Source organism: Pinus tabuliformis, chromosome X (genome assembly GCF_031772625.1).
Source record: "Pinus tabuliformis cultivar Carrire ecotype Pingquan chromosome X, CPIR1, whole genome shotgun sequence".
NCBI classification, from domain to species: Eukaryota; Viridiplantae; Streptophyta; class Pinopsida; order Pinales; family Pinaceae; genus Pinus; species Pinus tabuliformis.
This window is the reverse complement of record NC_142308.1, coordinates 1,326,194,079-1,326,213,894: the sequence shown is the minus strand read 5'-3', so window position 1 is coordinate 1,326,213,894 and position 19,816 is coordinate 1,326,194,079. Positions and strand designations below refer to the sequence as shown.

At 41.4% G+C, this 19,816-nt stretch overlaps 1 protein-coding gene across 1 annotated transcript in view; it reads right to left on the bottom strand.

Annotated features, from left to right (window-relative positions):
* Positions 1 to 17,275, bottom strand: part of PRMT7 (protein arginine methyltransferase 7) — a 467,255-nt gene extending 449,980 nt beyond the window's left edge. Inside the window, exon 1 of the mRNA XM_089446420.1 lies at positions 16,763 to 17,275. Within this exon, the coding sequence (XP_089302546.1) occupies positions 16,763 to 17,106 (344 nt within the window). The 5' untranslated portion in view covers positions 17,107 to 17,275. The remainder of the gene's footprint in view (positions 1 to 16,762) is intronic.
* Positions 17,276 to 19,816: the final 2,541 nt, after the last annotated feature.

Here is a 19,816-nt window from a genome sequence, read left to right as displayed (position 1 = left end):
TGAGTAGCTGCAAGTGATATGGCAATATCAATAGGACATACTGGCTAGAATTCCAATACCACCTGAAAGGGGTTGTGGCCAGTTGAGTTGTAGAGAGCTTTGTTGTGGTTGTATTGGACATAGGGGAGGCTTTCATCCCATGTGCGTGGATGCTTCGAGTTGTACATGCGTAGGATGTGCACAATCATCCTATTGACGACCTCTGTTTGGCCATCGATTTGGGGGTGGAAGGCCATGGAGTCTAGACTTAGTGAGCTTGGTATCCAACAACGACCAGAGGCTTGACCAGAATGTACTTAGGAACCTGTTTTCCCGATCTGAGATAATGGACTATGGGATCCCAAAGTGTACCCATACTCATTCAAAGAAGAGTTTGGTAGTGGCTTCTGTTGTGATACTCTTCTTGCAAACCGCCAAAATGGCCATCTTAGAGAATATATCAACGACTACGAAAACACAATCGTTGCCATGCTTGGTAGAAGGAAGGCCCGACATGTAATCCATGGAGATGGATTCCCAGGGCCGGATAGGAGTAGGCAGAGGAGTATAACTACTATATAGGCCTCGCTTCTTGATTGTAGGTTTGAAATGGCATAGGCAGTGTAGGATTTGATGTACTTCCCAACATCCTGTCGAAGGTTTGGCCAATAAAAATACTTCTGCAGCACTGTCATTGTTTTTCTACCACAAAATGTCCAGTGACCCGACTGTAGTGCGCCTCCCAAATCATCTTGGCACACTCACTTGAAGGAACACAGAGGTGTCTTAGGTGGCATAACAATGTGTCCTCGAGGTGAAAGTTAGAACTTGTTTGCCTTCAAGGAGCATCTGGTAGGTGGTGTCAAATTCTGAATCACTCTTGTAAATATGCGGCCATCCCAAAGTCTCGTGTCCACAAGAGTCGAGCACAGTGGTCAGCGCCATAACCGGCAGCCGGCTGAGGTAGTCTGCAACATTGTTGGTGCTACCCTTCTTGTACTTAATGTTCAAATGGAATTGTTGCAGATATGTAGACCATTTTTTATGGTGATCGTTCTACAACTTTCCTTGTGTCTATATGAACTACAAGGATCAGTGGTCTATGTTGATGGTCATTTCCTTCCCCATAATGTAATGCTTCCGTTGTCAGTAGGCCTGCACAATGGAATACATTTCTTTGTCATAAGTGGGATACTTTCGGACTATATCTGAAAGTGTCTCGTTGTGTCTCAATTTCAAATGGTTGTTGCAGGTCTAGTAATGTGAGTACCGGTGCAGAGCAGAGGCGATGCTTCAACTCGGCAAACGCCTTTTATTGGGATTCAGACCAAAAGAACTTTGCTTTCGCTCCGCCCTTGGTGACTTGTCTCAGAGGCCAAGTGATATGAGAGAATCCCAACATGAACCTATGATAGAAATTGGCAAGACCCAAAAAGCTATGGAGCTCTGTTAGAGTGGTGGGGGCTGGCCAATCCCAAATAACTTGTATCTTGGCTGGGTCCGCATGCACACCCCACTCATTAATGATGCATCCTAGATATTGAACCTGGGTCATACTAAAAGTGCATTTCTCCAAATTAGCACACAATTTCTGTTGTTGCAGGGTTTGGAAGACTTGTCGAATATGGTGTAGGTGCTCTTCCCAACTCTGACTGAAGATTAGGATGTCATCCAAATGCACTAAAGGCCGTGAGATATCATCTATCAGCCTCATGAAGGTTGTGGGGGCATTCGTCAACCCGAAAGGCATGACCATCCATTCGAAAAGGCCCTCCTTGGATTTGAAGGCAGTCTTCCACACATCGGAGGGTTCGATTGGTACCTGGTGATAACCGAACTTCAAGTCAATCTTGCTAAAATATTTGGCCCCCTTGAGTTGGTCCAAAAGGTCATCAATCTGTGGGATTGGATACCTATTCCGAACAGTGATCTTATTTAGCACCCGATAGTCAATACAGAGCCTCCAGGTTCCATCCTTCTTTTGTACCAACGCAATCGGGTTCCCACAGGGTGATGAACTTGGCCTGATGTGGCCTTTCTGCAATAGCTCCTGAATCTGCCTATTGATTTCATCGTTCTCCAGAACAAAGCGTCAGTAGATCAGTCCATTGAGTAGCGGCGCACCCGGGGTCAGACCAATGGAGTGTTTGACCTGACAGTGTAGGGATACCCCTATGGATGAGGTGAAGACATCCCTGTACTCCTCCACGACCTTGTCCATCTGTTGTTGCCGCACAGAGGAGTTGTGTCTAGAGATTGTGGATGTGGCCACAATCTTCCTCTTGCTCTAAGGGCAAATCATAACGAAGACAAATTTCTCAGTCTGGGAAATGATCTTACTGCATTGTTTAGCAGAGATCAAAGAAAAGGTAGTACTAGGTAGGGGGCATTACCTCTGGTATCATGTACAATTTTTGACCCAAAGTAATAATAACAAAGCAAGGTCTAGATACGAGGAAAAAATAGAGCAAGGTCTGGATCCGGGGAAAAAATAGAGCAAGGTCCGGATTCATATACGGCATGATGTTTCCATAGGTATGGCTCACCTAATAAAACATCACAAACTTCTAGAGGGGCAACATCGCACAATACCTCATCTACAAAGGGCTTGATGTTATAAGGCAAGCGGCACTGTTGGCTGACACAGAGATCTCGTCCTTGGTGGAGCCACTTGATGGTGTATGGTTGTGGGTGTGGCATTGTTAGCAGCTTTAATCTCTTAATGACCTCGACTGAGATCAGGTTCTGCTGGCTCTCACTGTCAACGATGAACTGCACCGGTGAACCTTTTACCCACATCTGCAAGTGGAAGAGGCACTCCCCCTCCTCAGGATCCTCAGGTTCCGCCCTTTGGAGCTTAGTGGTGGCTACCGTCGTAGTGGATTCTACATCAATGATTTGCTTTCCCTTGTCGGGTTTCGACTCTCGCTTGCTTTGCACGACATTCGTTCGTGTTGTGAATGGGAGTTTTATGGAACTCACACCACTTGTTGGTGTCCTTCTTCGCCTTCCCATTATTTTTGGCTTGCGACTTCGAGGAGTTGTCCTGGGCAGTCGTGGCCTGGCTCTACCCTTTGCTCCGTGGCTTGGGGGTACCTTTGCTCTGCTTTAGGTTTGCAGATCCAAAGTCTCGCTTCTTCTACTTGAATTTATGCTCAATCTTAGCAATGTATCGATATGCAGCACCAAGCGAGGAGATGTCCAGGAACTCCATTTCCTCCTTAATGTATTTGTGCAAACAACCACAGTACTTGAGCACCAGATGTTTCTCAAAATCTTTGATACCCAACTTTGTGTGCAGGGTATGGAAAAGATTTGTCAGCTCATGCACATCTTGATCCCTTTGCTGTCGCAGTGTAGTCCATTGTATGTCGTCATAGCTCCCAACAAGTAATATTGTTCTTTGATGGCGTCTCGGAAAGAATTCCAAGTGGGTGCGGCTAAAAACAGTGAGGGTTCCCTCTCGTCCCTCTGCTCATAGTAGGTTTCCCACCAATCCTAGACGTGGGGGGCAGCTTTAAGGAGTGCAAAAGTAATATTTTCCCTATTGGAAAAATCATGAACCGAAACATATTCTTCCAACAGATTTCCATTTATTTATCGCATCTACATCTATCTGGCCTTCAAATATGAGAATGTCAAAGTTGACTTGTAACTTAAAGGGAGTGGCACCTCCAGAGTGGTTGCCTAATGAAGATGTGTAGCCTGTGGGCATCCGCCAAAGGATCTGGGAAAAGTTGTCCATCATCGCGTTCCTTTGTTGCTCAAGGGCTTCTTCAAGCAATATTTTGAAAGGATCTCTTGCTCCCTCGTCTTTCTTTTCTTCCGCCATGGGAGGTTATCAGGGTCGACAAGCCCGGTCTTGCAAAAGTTCAACCAATTCGAGCCCTAACTCCTTATACCACGACCTAGTTGGGGATATGCACAAAAAGACAAAGAAAGAGCAGACTGCTCTAATACAACTGATCTAGATTTACGAAGGAATGAAATGAAATACAAATATAAACATAAACATAGAGATACGGCGAAAACAAAACTTCACTTCATTAATAAGCAGAATGGAAATAAACTAGCGTAGGCGATGGTAGCTTATCTTTGAGAAGAGATGTCGCGGCTACATGCCTCTGAACTGTGTTACAATGAGGCTTGAAGGCCTATTTATTATTGAGAAACAATGAAAAATCCTAAACATCCAAAAACCTAACCCTAGGAGATGAAGTGCCAAAAGTTTGTGGGCTTCGTTGGGGTAAATTGGTACATCAACTTCCCGAGGTCGTAACTTTGGCATACGATCTTTGTTTGATGTGCACGATACCTCGTTGGAAAGATCTATCTGAGGACTACAACTTTCCACTGCAAATGTTAGGCAAATGCCTACGTTTGCCCGTTTTCCAAAAAAACATCATTTAGGGCATCAAAACAGCTCCGGAAGTTCAGAACCCGAAAAACTGCCAAAAATAGTAAATTGTGCTACAATTAAGGAAATTGAAAGAACAATGGTGGGGGTCCAAGTGGAATAGGCGGGTGGCCACCAATATCCACCTAGATCAATTATGGATTTGACAAATCAACTCAAGGAATCTAAGATGCACAAGGGAGAGACCATACAATCATTCTTCATGAGAATCACTAAAATTAGGATCAACTCCGGACTGCTCAAGAAATTGTACTTGACGGGGAATTGGTGATGACTGCCCTTAGTGGTCTTCCTTCATCATGGGACATGTTCATTATTTAGAACAACAATAGGAAAAGGATCCCTTCTTTTGATGAGCTACTTGCTCTATGCAATCAAGAGGAAAGATTAATGATATCTAGGGGAAGAATTCAAAGGCCAAATGAAGGAGAGCCTACTGCCTTCGTTACTCAAGGGAAGAACAAGAATAAGAAGAAAGCAAAGGGAAATCCATCTAATTCAAGAAGATCTCCTCAAGCCAACCGTGTTGAATGCTACAATTGTCATCAAAAGGGTCACTATGCTCGAGATTGCCCCGAGAAGAGAGATGCTCCAAGAAGAAACACTTCAAGGTCCTACAACAATAACCATGGCTACAACAACAACAGGTCATATGATAGAAGAAATGATAGAAGAGATGGAAGAAGGAATGATAGAAGAAGAAGAGACTCTCCCGATGATCGTGAAGAAGGCTATCGTCCACAAAAGAGGTCAAGAAATTCCAGGTATGAAAGTAATGCTACTAATCAATCTAAATATATCCTTATTTCTGCTCTTTCTAGTTCCTCTCCTCTGAATACTTGGGATAGTTGGTTGGTTGATAGTGGGGCCTCTCATCATTTCTCTGGGTATAAGGAAGTTCTCTCTAATTTGGTAGAGAGGGAGTCAAGTTTGAAGATTATTCTTGGAGATAACTCCACTCATCCCGTTAAAGGCTTTGGGTCTGTTAAATTTCACTTGGACTCTAGGGAATCTATTTTGCTTCATGATGTGATGTATGTGTCGGGATTGAAGAAGAATTTGGTATACATATCTACTTTGGAAGACAAAGGAATGAGGATTGCATTCATCAAGGGAAAAGTACTTACTTGGCCTGTTGGATACTCTATGACAGATGCCTTCACATTAGGATCTAGATTTGAAGGACTCTATAAAGTCATTGGAAGACCTCTCTAGAAATGGTCCATGATACAAATCATCAAATCGAGTTGTGGCATCGAAGGCTGACCCATCTTCACTATGAAGCACTTCCATAATTGAAGAAGTTAGTTTCTAGGATTTCCGATGTTCAAGCTCAACATGATGGAGTATGTCCAGGGTGTGTCAGTGGAAAGAAGACAAGCGGAGCATTCCCCTCTAACAAGAACAAGACAAAAGACATCCTCCATCCCATTCATTCTGATATATGTGGTCCAATGCACGTACATTCACTTGTTGGCCATCTCTATTACATATCCTTCATCGATGATTTCTCAAGAAAGACATGGATATATTACTTGAAGCACAAGGATGAGGCCTTTGAAATGTTCAAGGAGTTCAAAGCTTTGGTCGAAAATCAAACAGGGAAGAAAATTAAGGTCTTCAAGTCCGACAACGGTGGGGAATAAATTTCAAACGAGTTCATATATTTTTGCAAGAAGGAAGGAATCAAGAAGGAGACTATCGTGCCCTATAATCCCGAACAAAATGGAGTGGCTGAGAGAAAGAACAAGTCTATTGTGGAAGTTGCCCGAGCCATGCTCCATGATCAAAAGCTACCGAAGTTCCTTTGGGGAGAAGCAACAAATACAGTGGTATATGTTCAAAACAGGGTGCCTCATCAAGCATTGGACAACAAGACCCCCGAAGAAGTATTCACAAGTGTTAAGCCTGACATTGGTCATCTCCATATATTTGGCTGCCCCGTATATTTCCATGTGCCAAAGGACAAAAGAAACAAGCTGGAAGCCACTGGAAGAAAAGGTACGTTTGTTGGATATTGTGAAGATTCTAAAGCATTTAGAATATATATTCTTGGTCAAAGGAAGGTTGAAATTAGCAGGGATGTAACATTCAATGAAGATGTCGCCCTTGGAAAAGCAAGGGACCTTCCTCCACCTCCTCCTCCTAAGAAGAAGAATGATGATATGGATATTCTAGAAGGTCCATCCGTGCTTGAATCCAAGAGAGACATTGTTGATGATCCCATGGAGCCCATGGACCCCTTGGATCCTCCTCCATGTGACCCTCCTGCCAGGAAGAGGCCACTTTGGCTTCGTGACACATTACAGGATGCTGAGAGACACATTCCTGCTAGAGGGACCTTTAGAGAGAGCAAGAAGTCGTGCAGGTACAAAGGATATGTGGTAGCAATGAGAAATATGATTCAAGTTGAGCCTCCCACCTTTGAAGAAGTAGTGAAAGAACAAGTCTGGAAGGATGCTATCGTCGAAGAATACGAGTCAATTATGAAGAACGACGTATGGATGTTGTGTCAAGACCGAAGGGGAAATTTGTGGTGACTTCAAAATGGCTCTACAAAATCAAGCATGGGGTTGGTGGAAGCATCGAAAAATAGGAGGCAAGTTTTGTAGCCCGAGGGTTCTCCCAGAAAGAGGGAGAGGATTATGATGATGTATTTGCTCCAATTGCTTGCTACACCACCATTCAATCCATTGTTGCACTTGCAACTAGTCAGGGTTGGACTCTTCACCAGATGGATGTGAATAATGCCTTCTTACATGGTTTGCTTCAAGAAGAAGTATATGTCGAACAACCTCCAGGTTTTGAAGTTCATGACAAGAAGACCCATGTGTGCCAATTGAAGAAAGCTCTCTATGGATTGAAGCAAGCCCCTCGTGCCTGGTATGCCCGCATTGACAGTTACTTGATGAAGCTAGGATTCACAAGGAGCAGTGTTGATCCAAACTTGTACTTCAAAATGGTCCAAGGTATGCCTCTCATTTTGGTATTATATGTTGATGACTTATTCTTGACAGGTGAAAACCCTCTCATTCTTGAATGTAAGAGGGAGTTGGCTTCAGAATTTGAGATGAAAGACCTTGGTTTGACGCACTATTTCCTAGGTCTAGAGATATGGCAATGATCAGGTGAGATTTTCCTTTCACAACGGAAATATGTTGTGAAACTGTTAGAGAGATTTGGCATGGATGAATGCAAGTCCTTGCCTACGCCTATGGAGATGAATTTCAAGAATCTATGTGAAGAAGTTGTCGAACCGAACCTAGCAAATCCTTCTAAGTATAGACAATTTGTTGGTGCTTTGATGTTCCTCGTGAACACTCGTCGTGACATATGCTTCGCAGTTAACCCTTTGAGCCAGTTTATGACCAAGCCTCACCATGTATATTGGGTCACTGCCAAACATGTATTGATATATCTGTTGAAGAAAAGTGTAACTAGGTTTAATATTTGTAAATGTAATTTGGATCTTTGTACCTATCAAGAAAAAGAAATATTATTTTTTTAAATTATACGAATGAGTTTCTTGCTCATTCCATAGGTCTAGAAAAGTCAAAGAGTCAAGATCATGTTAAAGAGCTCTTCTTAGGCATGTATGTAATGAATATGGGTCAACCTAGTGTCAAGTAGCCCTCCAAGACAAGCACAATCCTCCAAAGAAGAAGTCTGCCAACTAAACAATGAGAAAGACAATCATGTTGGCCTCAAAGCACTTACAGATGTCAAGTCGGATCAAAATTGGTGTCACAACGATCTACTGTAATGTCGGTTTGATATGGAAGACATGATCACTATATATATAAGACTAAAGATCAACGTTGAAGAAAAAAGACTAAACTCCTCAAAGGATCTCGACACAGCGAAATATAGCAACGTGACTATAATCTCACTATCTCAGTGAATGCTCTGTCTCAGTGCTCATTGAATTCTCTCTCTCGATGCTTGATGGATACTCTATCTCGGTGAAGGAGAATGATACGTTGTCTCGATAAAGAAGAATGAAACGCTATCTCGGTGAAGGAGAATGATACTCTATGCCTGTGATCACGATCTCAACGCAATTACAGTCTCGGCCTCTCCAACACAGTCACATAAATTGCAGTGACTGTAATTGCAGATGGAGCTAGACACTCTTGGCATATACAAAACTTTTAGATCAATGTTCTTCAATGAGTAATACATCAAATCTCTGAGCACAGGGAAAAACACATCGAATGATCTAAGTGATGATGTAGATATATACATGCAGTCACTAAGTGATCTCGCATATAACCATGGTTACAGTCTTGAATTAAGGGTGGCAAAAAGGATCTCAATGATCTCATCAATTACAATGAGTCTCTTGTTGCATTCAAACGATGCTTGACCTTCAGAGACCTTTCCATAGACATCAATCACTTCTCTTGAGGACTATGACAATCCTCCTTATTCTATGCAAGGACTTTCGATGACTCAACAACCTATGGATCTCCTTGCAATCATGAAGTCATTTTTCCAAATTAATTAATGAAAAATACTTATTTGATTTGTGAAGACAAAATCTTCTCCTTGATCAAGTTGCCTGTGTAGCAAAAGAGGAGACATAAAGATATATATATGAAATGCTAGAAGATATATTCTCTAAAATGCAGTGAAGAAGGTCATATCTTCATGAGATCTCAATTGGGAGATCTCGGAAAGATGATAAGAAGGTAGTCATCATTGATAAGCAAGGTAACAAATGTCAATGAACAAGAAGGTTACCTCATCCGGCAATTTGTAGTCTCTATAGAGAAAGACAAGTTGCAGACAAAAGTATTTCAATCATGTGCAAAAGGAAAGAAAAGTTTGGTCCTCAAATAGTATAAGATTCAATGCTATGGAAGAATATGAAAAGAAGCTCATATCACCGGAAAAATGGAGGAAGTTGAAGGAAAGGGTTAAGGAAAGAGGGAGCAACATATCTCCAATACGATCAAAATGGTCTCCCTCACAAAAAGGGTCCTATCATAAGCTCCTAACTCTTTAGATATGATCATGATAATAAAATGCATCATGGCATCATGAGAGCATTAGAGGCAAGAGCTCGTGGCATCACCATGGGAATCATGAAGGTCAAAATCCATGGCAGTCAAACACAAAGAATATGACTCTTAGGAACCTCATTGGACATTGAAGGAAAGCAAGAAGTCATCCAGGACAAGTCTCATCATACATCAAGTCAAAAAGGAAACATTTTCCACATGGGGATATACAAGATCCTCAAGATTCTTTGATAGAACCCTAATCGGAGGATTCACTAATCTAAAAGAGGAAGCAAGTGTTTCACCAAGAACTCCAACCTATGGAATTCATGGATGATGTTATGATGACATAAGAAAAGAAGCAGATTAAGGGGTTGAAGACACTTCAATCAAGGAAGTTGTTGGAAGAAGCCTAGACGACCTAAAGGTAAAATGAGGTATGTATGCCTATATTTAATTTTATAATGTCATGTCGTATGGTTGCAGGTAACATGGATCATTACTTCTATCTTAAGAAGCATGATCAAGAGAAAAAGGATCTCCTCCTCTGAAAGGATGCAGGAAGGCATAAAGTCACACTAAGATGAAATCAACATAATATGTCCTCATATGAAGTATGAGGTGGTTGACTACAATTAAGAAACTCTGATTGAAAGCTCCTGGGAAAGGAATGTGTGAGGAAGGAAGAGATCGTGAGATATGCAAGCATGATGAAGGTAATCAACATCCAAAGGACCAAGAAGATTTGATTAAGAAATCTCCTAGAAAGATATGAAGGCTTTGATGAAAGTCTAGAAAAGATGGACACCCTTGACAATGGATATCTTTGGAGATATGTCAACAATGAACATGTATGCAGGATGTTGATACCTACATGAATATGTCATGATGAAGAGCCATCTCGAAAGGTACGATTTGATTTGATGCTATGTTTCAATTTCTTGAATAATATATGGATGAGTTCATGCAGGGCTACTGGAACAAGAATTGTAAGTACAAGTACAACTAGCATTCATGTGGTGGATGGAAATTCCTGAAAGTAACATGATGAGGAAGAAGTAGCCATATGAAGAAGGTTCCAGATATGCATCAAGGAGGCCACTTTCCATGAAGAAAGGAATGACATGACAAACCAAGAAGGAAAGTGATCAATTGTTGATGCCCTACAAGGAAGAAGCTCAACTGAACTCTATGACATCAAGGAAAGAAGTTGATCAAGCAGCCGAAGGACCCACGAAGAAGAAGTTGTTGATGAAAAAGGATAGTCCCTTGCTAAGAGGGAGCTCTGACAGGTCCCTGATCAAGAGGGAGCTTGGATTGGGTCACCCCTGATTAAAAAGGAGTGACAATTGTGTTTTTCTATTTCATGTGTCATGCACTAGACCAAGACTAACAGTTGTAAGTCTTAGTGAAGGCCATGAAGAGAAATGTAGACACATGATGGATGTATCCTCCCTAATTGAGAGGGAGAGATAGACACAACATTCTCGTCTTCACCTGGGAAGAAAGAATGGAGGATTGGGTAATCATCTGGCATCGGATGCTCTTTGAGGATGTGTATGGCATCCAAGATAAGAGTAGGCAAGAGGACCGATATTCTTTGAGGGCTGGGAACCCAAGATAAGAATAGTCCTAAAAGGTCATACTCAGTGAACACCCGGGTGGGTGGGTGGGTGTTCACTGACACTACCAATGTCAAGTTGGCTCAAAATTGGTGTCACAACGATCTACTGTAATGTCGGTTTGATATGGAAGACATGATCACTATATATATAAGACTAAAGATCAACGTTGAAAAAAAAAAGATTGAACTCCTCATAGAATCTCGACACAACGAAATATAAGAACGTGACTATAATCTCACTATCTCGGTGAATGCTCTGTCACGGTGCTCGATGAATTCTCTGTCTCGGTGCTCGGTGGATACTCTGTCTCAATGAAGGAGAATGATACTTTATGCCCGTGATCACGATCTCAACGCAATTACAGTCTCAGCCTCTCCAACATAGTCACATAAATTGCAGTCGCTGTAATTGTGGATGGAGCTAGACACTCTCAGCATATACACAACTTTTAGATCAATGTTCTTCAATGAGTAATACATCGGATCTCTGAGCACACAGAAAAACACATTGAATGATCTAAGTGATGATGCAGATATATAAACGCAGTCACTAAGTGATCTCGCATATAATCATGGTTACAGTCTCGAATTAAGGGTGGCAAAAAGGATCTCAATGATCTCATCAATTGCAATGAATAGATCCTACAGTAACGCGACTTGGCATGACATACTATTGGTTGAAGTCATGAACTTGGTCTCAATTTGATGAAGACAAAATTATGAAAAATGTAGAAATAAGAGCTCAGTAAAGATCTAACAAAAAGGCAGCAGTAATGATCATGAGGAAGGTGAAGGTGCAATAACCTCAGTGATGGAATTGAACTTCGTTACACAGCAATGATGATGATGATCTCAACAGTGACAAAGAAGAGGATGGTTGTCTTGGTCTTGGAGTGGCATTAGAAGTCAAGGGTCGTGGTCTTGGTGTTCGTCAATTGGAATCTCTATATGAAGAATTTTGTGCGGGTTTTCCTCTCCAAGAGGGAGAGGTTTTGGCCCTGGCAAAATGCCAACACTTTGTGTTCTTGTCTCTTTGTTTTGGTAGCTATTTGATGAACTAAAGAAGACACACTAAAGAATATGCTAATAATCAAAAAGATAAATACCTCTCAAATAGTTATCATGCAAGAAGAATCTCATTAACTCTAATTGCCCTAGATTCTTCAACAATATCTACACAGGATATTAACCTCGGACTGAGATATGTCGTTGGAGATGTTAGACTACATGGATACACATATGCAAATTGGGGTGGCAATGTTGTCAATAGGAAGAGTACTTCCAGATCTTGTTTTAGTGTAGTATCTGCTATAATATCATGGATGAGCAGGAAGCAGAAGTTTATAGCCCTTAGCACAGTTGAGGCTGAATATATTGCAACAAGATTGGTGAGTTGTGAAGCAATTTGGTTGAGGAAGCTCTTTGGAGAGCTATTTGAGAAGGTCTTGGACACGACAATCATCTATTGCGACAACAAGAGTGGGATTCGTTTGTCAAAGAATCATGTGTTCCATGACAAGTCCAAGCATATTGAGGTCAAGTATCATTATATCTGAGACATGGTGCAGAGAGGAGTTGTGAGACTCCTTCACATTTTGACAAATGAGCAGATAGTCGATATCCTCACCAAGACTTGTCGAAATGGAAGATCTTGGTCTTCAAGGAGCAGCTTGGACTGGTTAAGATGACTCTTTCGGATAAGGGCCCTGGCTAATCAAGAACACTGAGCAGTGCTCTTCCCCCTTGATTGAGCACCTAGAGTGAGGAATGGAGCTAATGAGCCCTTGGGGGTGAGAGACCTCTGACCGGTATGATGTAGAGACCTAGGATCTCCCCTATTCAGAGTATGCCCCATCTAGCATCCTGCCCACTCTATGGGATAACCTCACCGTCTGGCCAATGGGATGAGGGACTTGGGATAGAGAGTGATCCCTACCCCTTGCAGTAGGTGGATCTCACCAAGTTGGTGGATGCAAGTGTTCTACCATCTAACTCTTGAAGGTTAAGATGGATGATCAAGGACAATAGGGTAGAGTGTGATCCTTACCTCCGGTAAGTTGATCTCACCTATTATAAGAGACTTTAGGATAGAGTGTGATCCCTAGGCACAAGGGTAGGTTGATCTCGCCCATTGTCTTTAGTTTTGGGTGGTAGCTATGACTCCCCGATGATGATGATTCTTGGTGGTAGTTGAGTCTCCTCGATGGTGATGGAGTCAAGGTGGTAGCTGGAGATCCCCTGCAACAATTCTTCTTCTTTAGGTTCGAGAATGTTCAGCATGAGGTGAGCAGAGACAAGCAAAGATGAGCACGGATGCATGATGCAATTGGAACTTCTCCCTAGCTGAGAGGGAGTGTTAATTTGGCAACTTACTGACAAATTCCAACCATTGGACTAAATTCCTCTTTACGAGAGGACCAAAATTGACTTTTGAAGCAATCAATTCGGACATGGGAAAGTGTATTTTTGATGGACAACCCACATTGGCACATTTGATCAGGTCAGCCTAAGAGGCTAATTAGCCCTCCTCCAACGCCTATAAATTAAGGTCACCCCTCATGCTCATTTGGACACACTTCATCACACAATCTTCTCTCTCTTCTTGGGTTCGACCTATCTGAAATTGCAGATGCTTCTCTAACATGTGCAAAGGAGAAAGAGGACAAAAATCACAAGTGGCCGAAATATGAATTTGACTGCAACATTGACCAACATTGACTTTTACTTTCTAGGCAGAATTTTGGTTCGATCTTTTAAGGGTATCTCTATTTGGGCAGGCCGCATTGTTTGGCACAAAAACAAAGGAAGTCTGGGCACTTTGACCGCAGGCTACATCACTATTTTGACCAACTTTGACCGCTCAAATTTGGACTGTTTTGACTCCTGGTTGACCAACAAAGAAGGCCGAACTTATTGACCTTTGACCAAGCTCTTGGAGGACTATTTTTGTTGATTGGTTAGGGTACACATTGCTATTGTTGACTATTATTGACTAGGACAGATTTGCACAAGTGTTGACTTATGTTGACTCTCTCTCTCTTGTCTCTATTTTGGATACATTGCATGACATATTGACTTGGATACTGGATATTGGTTTTGGATATTGGCTAGTCAAAGTTTGACTTTGACTCTTGGATGATGTACTCTCTTTGTTGAACATTTGAAGACAATCTAATAGAAGAAGAATTGCAAAGGGTTTCCCCCTTGTGGGGTTTTTCCCTAGTCATTGACCAAATATTGTGTCTCTTGTCTCTTGGCTGTCTTTCATTGTGCATTTGTATAATTGTTCTATCTACTATTGTTCTACTGTCATTGGCTAATTGAAGAAGTGAAATTGTAATCTAGATGTTATTGGAAATTTGTTTAAGTAATAGTTGCAGCATAGAGCAATTCTTGATGAAAAATTAACACAGAAAACCTCCCAGTGTTTACAGTTCACCAAAATAAGAAAAACATAGAAAATAGGCTACACCACCTTAAGAGGTTGGTCGCAAAAACATGAGAGGTGGCCACACCACTGAGAGAAACCAGCAATGAGTGCATGAGGAACGAGTAACGAGCAGACACAGTACCTTGAGTGCCTGTGCTTTCTAGCTTAATGCTCCAGTGGATCCTCCTCGACCACAGGGCATGGCTTGTAGAAGTCCAGGTCATCAGGCAAAGGAAGCTCTGAAGCTCTTGATGTTGGAGCGTGAAATTCAGTAGGTCATTGAGAAGATTCATTGACTTGGTCATCAAGTCCACTAGTTTGGGAACTTGGACCTTGGGACCCACACCCACTGGGCTCTGCTTCGCCTTGCGATGAGGCTAATGACGACAGGGAGAGGGATTGCGTGACCTAACTTGAGGAGCATCTGTGAGTTCTGGAGAGCAAGAAGAATCATGTACCGTATCGATAGATGGCAAGTCAGACCCCTGTAGTTCCATGCCCGGAAGACGTCTAATTTTTTGATATGTCAACTTTGCATGGTGGAGGTGATACTCTAGATCCAGCACATGACCCTCAAGCAAGGCATTGATGTCTTCTTGATCTCGATAGTGTTAGCGCAGCACGTTACGTAAGGCCCATAGGTGGTCTCTTGAGGTTTGAAGCATGCGGGCTTCAGCATTAGCCACCATGCATCTGGAACAGTGGGAGATTTCGCTATCAAAGTGCCAATCTCCATGCCCACGCGAGGGAGGGCGAGGAGGTCGACCTCACCCACACCCTCCTCTGCTAGGCCTTCCTCGCTCTCATACCATGGTCATAAAGCGGCAGAATGTAGGGGTCTGAGACAGAGCTGAGAGACTATCTTCTCTCGAGAACCATAATTGGATTGCATGGTGTGGATTCCATCGTTTTAATGGTGGACAATAGTTGCGAAGGCCACATGGAGAGGACATGCATTGAATGCACTTTAAATACCTGAGGGGGGTGGACTTGACACCACCCCCTCGCTCCCTTCTCGAGGCGCTATGAGAAACGGGCTAGGAGCACTGCCGAAATCCCTTTCCATGCCGAATTTGTTGCCATCATTAAGTGCATGGGGGTTTGGATCGTCCGAACTACCACCAGATTCGGGAGGAGCAGAATTTCTATATTATATTGGATAGAATATGATATTGTCTTGATGAGCAGTAGTGAGGAACTTTATATATACCTATGCTATGATGGACCCTGCATCATAGTTATGATGATATGATGCACAATTATATCTTGATGCCACTGATGATTCGTTAAGTATCTGTGACAAGTACACTTGCTTAAAAGACTTGACTGGTACGACATTGACAATGTTCGGAGCTAGGCAACCACAACCTAAATTGGTCTATCGAATGAAAGGGTGCTTTAATAAACAATGAGCCTCAAATTGAGAATCGGCAATTTTGTTTGACTCTCGATGTCTTGCCCCAATCTAGATGACCTAGGAGCTAAGCCATGGGGACCATGCGATTAGTTGGATGCATGAATATTAGGATGTTGCTTAATAACAATGCATATTGTATTTGTACAGTGATGTGTGGTTTGACAATAAGTCTACTTGGGCGAAGCTCAAGAGACCGTGGTTCAAATCTCATTGAGTACACTGACCTGCTGTGGTGGCAGCTAAAAGAATAGATTCCCCACCCCCGCCTTGGCGGCACATTGAGTCTGCTCTTGCTAAAATCATAGGATCTTAGTATATCCGACTTGCAAGTAGTTAGATGTACTCTTGGTGTTATAGAGGCAGCTACGAGGATTGATCCTGGATCTCCCATAAATTAGGCTTGGCAGTTACCGATTCACCATGTGTCAAAAAAAACAATGCATATTGTATTTAGTAGGTAATAAGGTGAAATTATTCTGGAGCCCTTAGGTTTTGGAGGGTTCAAGTATTCGATGACTACCAATGCGTAATTCACTCATCTTTTGTGGGCCTCTGGTACTCTATTTGGAAATTATGCTGTAAATATATCTTTAACAATGCGGTTAATTCCGTTTCCTCACTCTGTAGAATTCAGAATTTGGTGTGGAGAAGTATGTAAACAGCGTCAGGTCAAGGGTTCTCTCTCTAACAGATATGCCAAGACTAGATGTTTTTACTTATTCTGATCTTATTTCGTTCTAATAGCAAGGAGGAAGAAGTTTTTATTCTTTTTCTTCGAGTTTCCTTTTCGAAATGTTCTCTGTTTAATATGAAAAGAGCTTCTCCAAAAATGCAAAATGAATAAAAACGATAATGGTGCAGGAGAGAGGAAATGATAGGATAGGATGGGTACCCAATATCGAGAACGTGACAAGGGCCTCGTATGCTTTTCCTAATGGCCCGGTCATACGCTCGATTCCTTTCGGTATCATTCAGCATGTCCAAATAAGCTGTGTGCGTCATCACATCCCTGGAAGAGCCATCTTCCTCTTCTTGGTTTTCCACTACCACCACCCACTCGGTCTGTCCAGTCAAGGGATTCACCTTCAGCTGAAAAACGCTCGGCTGCTCTGTAGCCCGCATTGTCAACTGTCTTTTGCACCGCAGCAGCAATGGAGATGGAGATGATAATGAGTTTTTCAAGAGGATACTGTGCCTTGGCCGCGTGACGAGGTGATGACATGGGTTAAATCTCATGCTCTCTGTTTCGCTCTCTTGCTAGACAGACAACTCGATTCAAACAGAGTAATTTTGTTTGGCATTTTTTCCGGTGGGAAAGGCAATGGAGCCTGCACCTCCTTTCAATTATTTTTCTATTGTCGGAAATATACATGATTTATAACATAAAATCATGAAATAATATGAGAGGTTCCCATGGAGGTTTAGATTGGGTTTAATGGATGGAATTAAAAACAAAATAGAGAGTGGGAAGGGGCTCAGATTAACATCCAAGAGGAAGTGTGGAATTTGGAAACATTATTTTAGGTTTATTAGACATCACATAGATAAAAAGAAATCAAAATGCAAATTTCTGGTTATTTAAAATATCTTAAGTTTATGTGTATATGCATAGATAGATATATATTCAAGGATAAATTTCGTAAATACTTATATGATTTAAAATAAAATGGTTAAGCCCACAGGGCTTTGTAATTGGCAAAGTCGTGTCATGAAGTATTGTGTAAATTATGAGGTTCAAGGTTTAAATCCTTTCGATTAACCTGTGTTTGTGGAAGGGGCATATGTAGGCATCTAGAGGTTATAGTGGTAGTAGTCAAAATGGAATGAGATGGGAGGATCTCCTCTTCCCCATCTTGTTTGACTCTAGAAAGAAGAAAGTTGGATCTCTTCTGCGTGCCTATTTTGAAAGTAAACCCACCTCTTGGTTATCAAACTCGTTGCAACGACCATGGAAGATGACATCAAGGCTTTTTGATTGGGTAGATTTTTGTGGAAATATTGTGTTAATCAACATATGTGATATTTAAAAATGGTTATAGTTCCTTGCTCACGTGCATATGATTCAATTTCAAGCAAAGTTTGTTAGAGTTAATGATTATTATTATTGATGAACTATTACACTACCAATACTTATATGCATGAATACATGAATGATTATGCCTTTGTAATAATTAATATTAACTTATCATTGTCATTATAATAAATTTGTTTATGTTGGCAACATTGTTAATTATTGATATATTACAAACAATTTTGTATAAATTTATTGTTTAGGTATTGGTTCTATGGTTAATGCCTATATTATTTCTAAAATAACTCGATTTCTAAGTGCCTAGTAATCATTGGCACAAACAAGAATGTTACTAAATTCATGGAAATATGTTGAGTAGATATGAATGGGCTCTCCACACATGTAGGTTTAAATGTGCTTCCTCTTATATTTTGTGATGTATTGGTTGGAGCTTCCTCGAACCAAAGTTCATTATTAAAATAATAAATCTGATTGCATTGATGAGGATGAGGATAAGTGTTGGCTTTGTGATAGACCTTAGTTCAACAAATGGTGTCCAACATAAGCATGTTGTAGTCCAATGCATCATCATATTTAACCTTCCAAGAGGAAGGTGATTTCCCCTATCTTTTGACTTTTTTGTGACTTGAAGTCCTACATTTTTGCTTCTTCATTGATACACCGCAAATACTTGGATCTAAGGGGATGTTTTTCCCCTTCACCCTGAGATCTTTTTTGATGTTGGTCTTATGAGATCTCACGTCTCAAAGTTCGCACAAGCATAAGAACATGTGGCTACAACTTGGAAATCCAATAAATGGGTTTTTATAAGAGATTTTAGAGCAATCATTAGGCTTTGTCCCCACCTCCCAGGGGTAGATCTAAACTAGGCCTGCCAAATAATGTCCTCTTTAGGGGGAGGGGGCTATTGAGGTGTAAGGAATCTTTTTTAGGTGTTGGAATTGTAATGGAATATTTTGATCATCTCCTTATTTGACACATGATGTTATTTGACCATTGAATATTTTACTTTTTATTGGATACCATTGGTTTGTAGTCTGTAGACAAGACCCAAAGCTCAGGAAAATATTAAAGGTTCAGGGAACATTGCCTATTTGGTTTGTGACTCCCTCTAAAGTAGTCTTCATGATGGCATCAAATGATTATGATAGATTCATGTGCATCTAATTTCATGGTTTACCATCTTTCCCCTATGATGTCTTCATTGTAGCATGTTACTTCCCTCCTACATCTTCAGGTTTTGCTCATCATAGGGATTTGTACAAGGATCCAAACTAGGATTTCTATACAAATATTGTTTAGTACTCAAGCTTGGGGAATGACATTCTAACGGGGGACTTCAATGTGGATGCTAGAATTCGTCAAATCCTACTTCATGTTAGGTAAGAGGATGTTTTTCGCTTCCATGAAACTGACCTAGATTTAGTGGTCCTCCATAGGTTCTTAGATGATGCCTTGGGACGCATTACAACCTATGATAAACACCTTCTACACCTCGATGAGCCAAACAAGTTGTTGATTCTAAACGACCTCCCATGCTTCCTAGATTATAACAAGTTCACATGTTTTTCTCATAGTGCATCTCTAGAGTGGTCAATTATGTCCTAGCCAACCAAGGCCTCATCCATATATCCACCAATTATGTATTACCTACATCATATTAGTTGGTCATTCTCTCTTACCCTTCTCCGTTACAGCACATCACCTCCTCCTCCCTTGCCCCCCTCTAGCCCCCTTCAAACCAAATTATCATTTGGTGATAGATATTTCAATGCCTTTGTCTCTTACCTCTAAAACCTACTCCCTTGTCTCTCTAGTTTCTCATCCCTTAAGCTTATCTCCTCCAAGTATGTTCATATCCCATCTACTATTCTAGACATAACTGTTAGCTCCTATCCTCATGTTACCAATCAT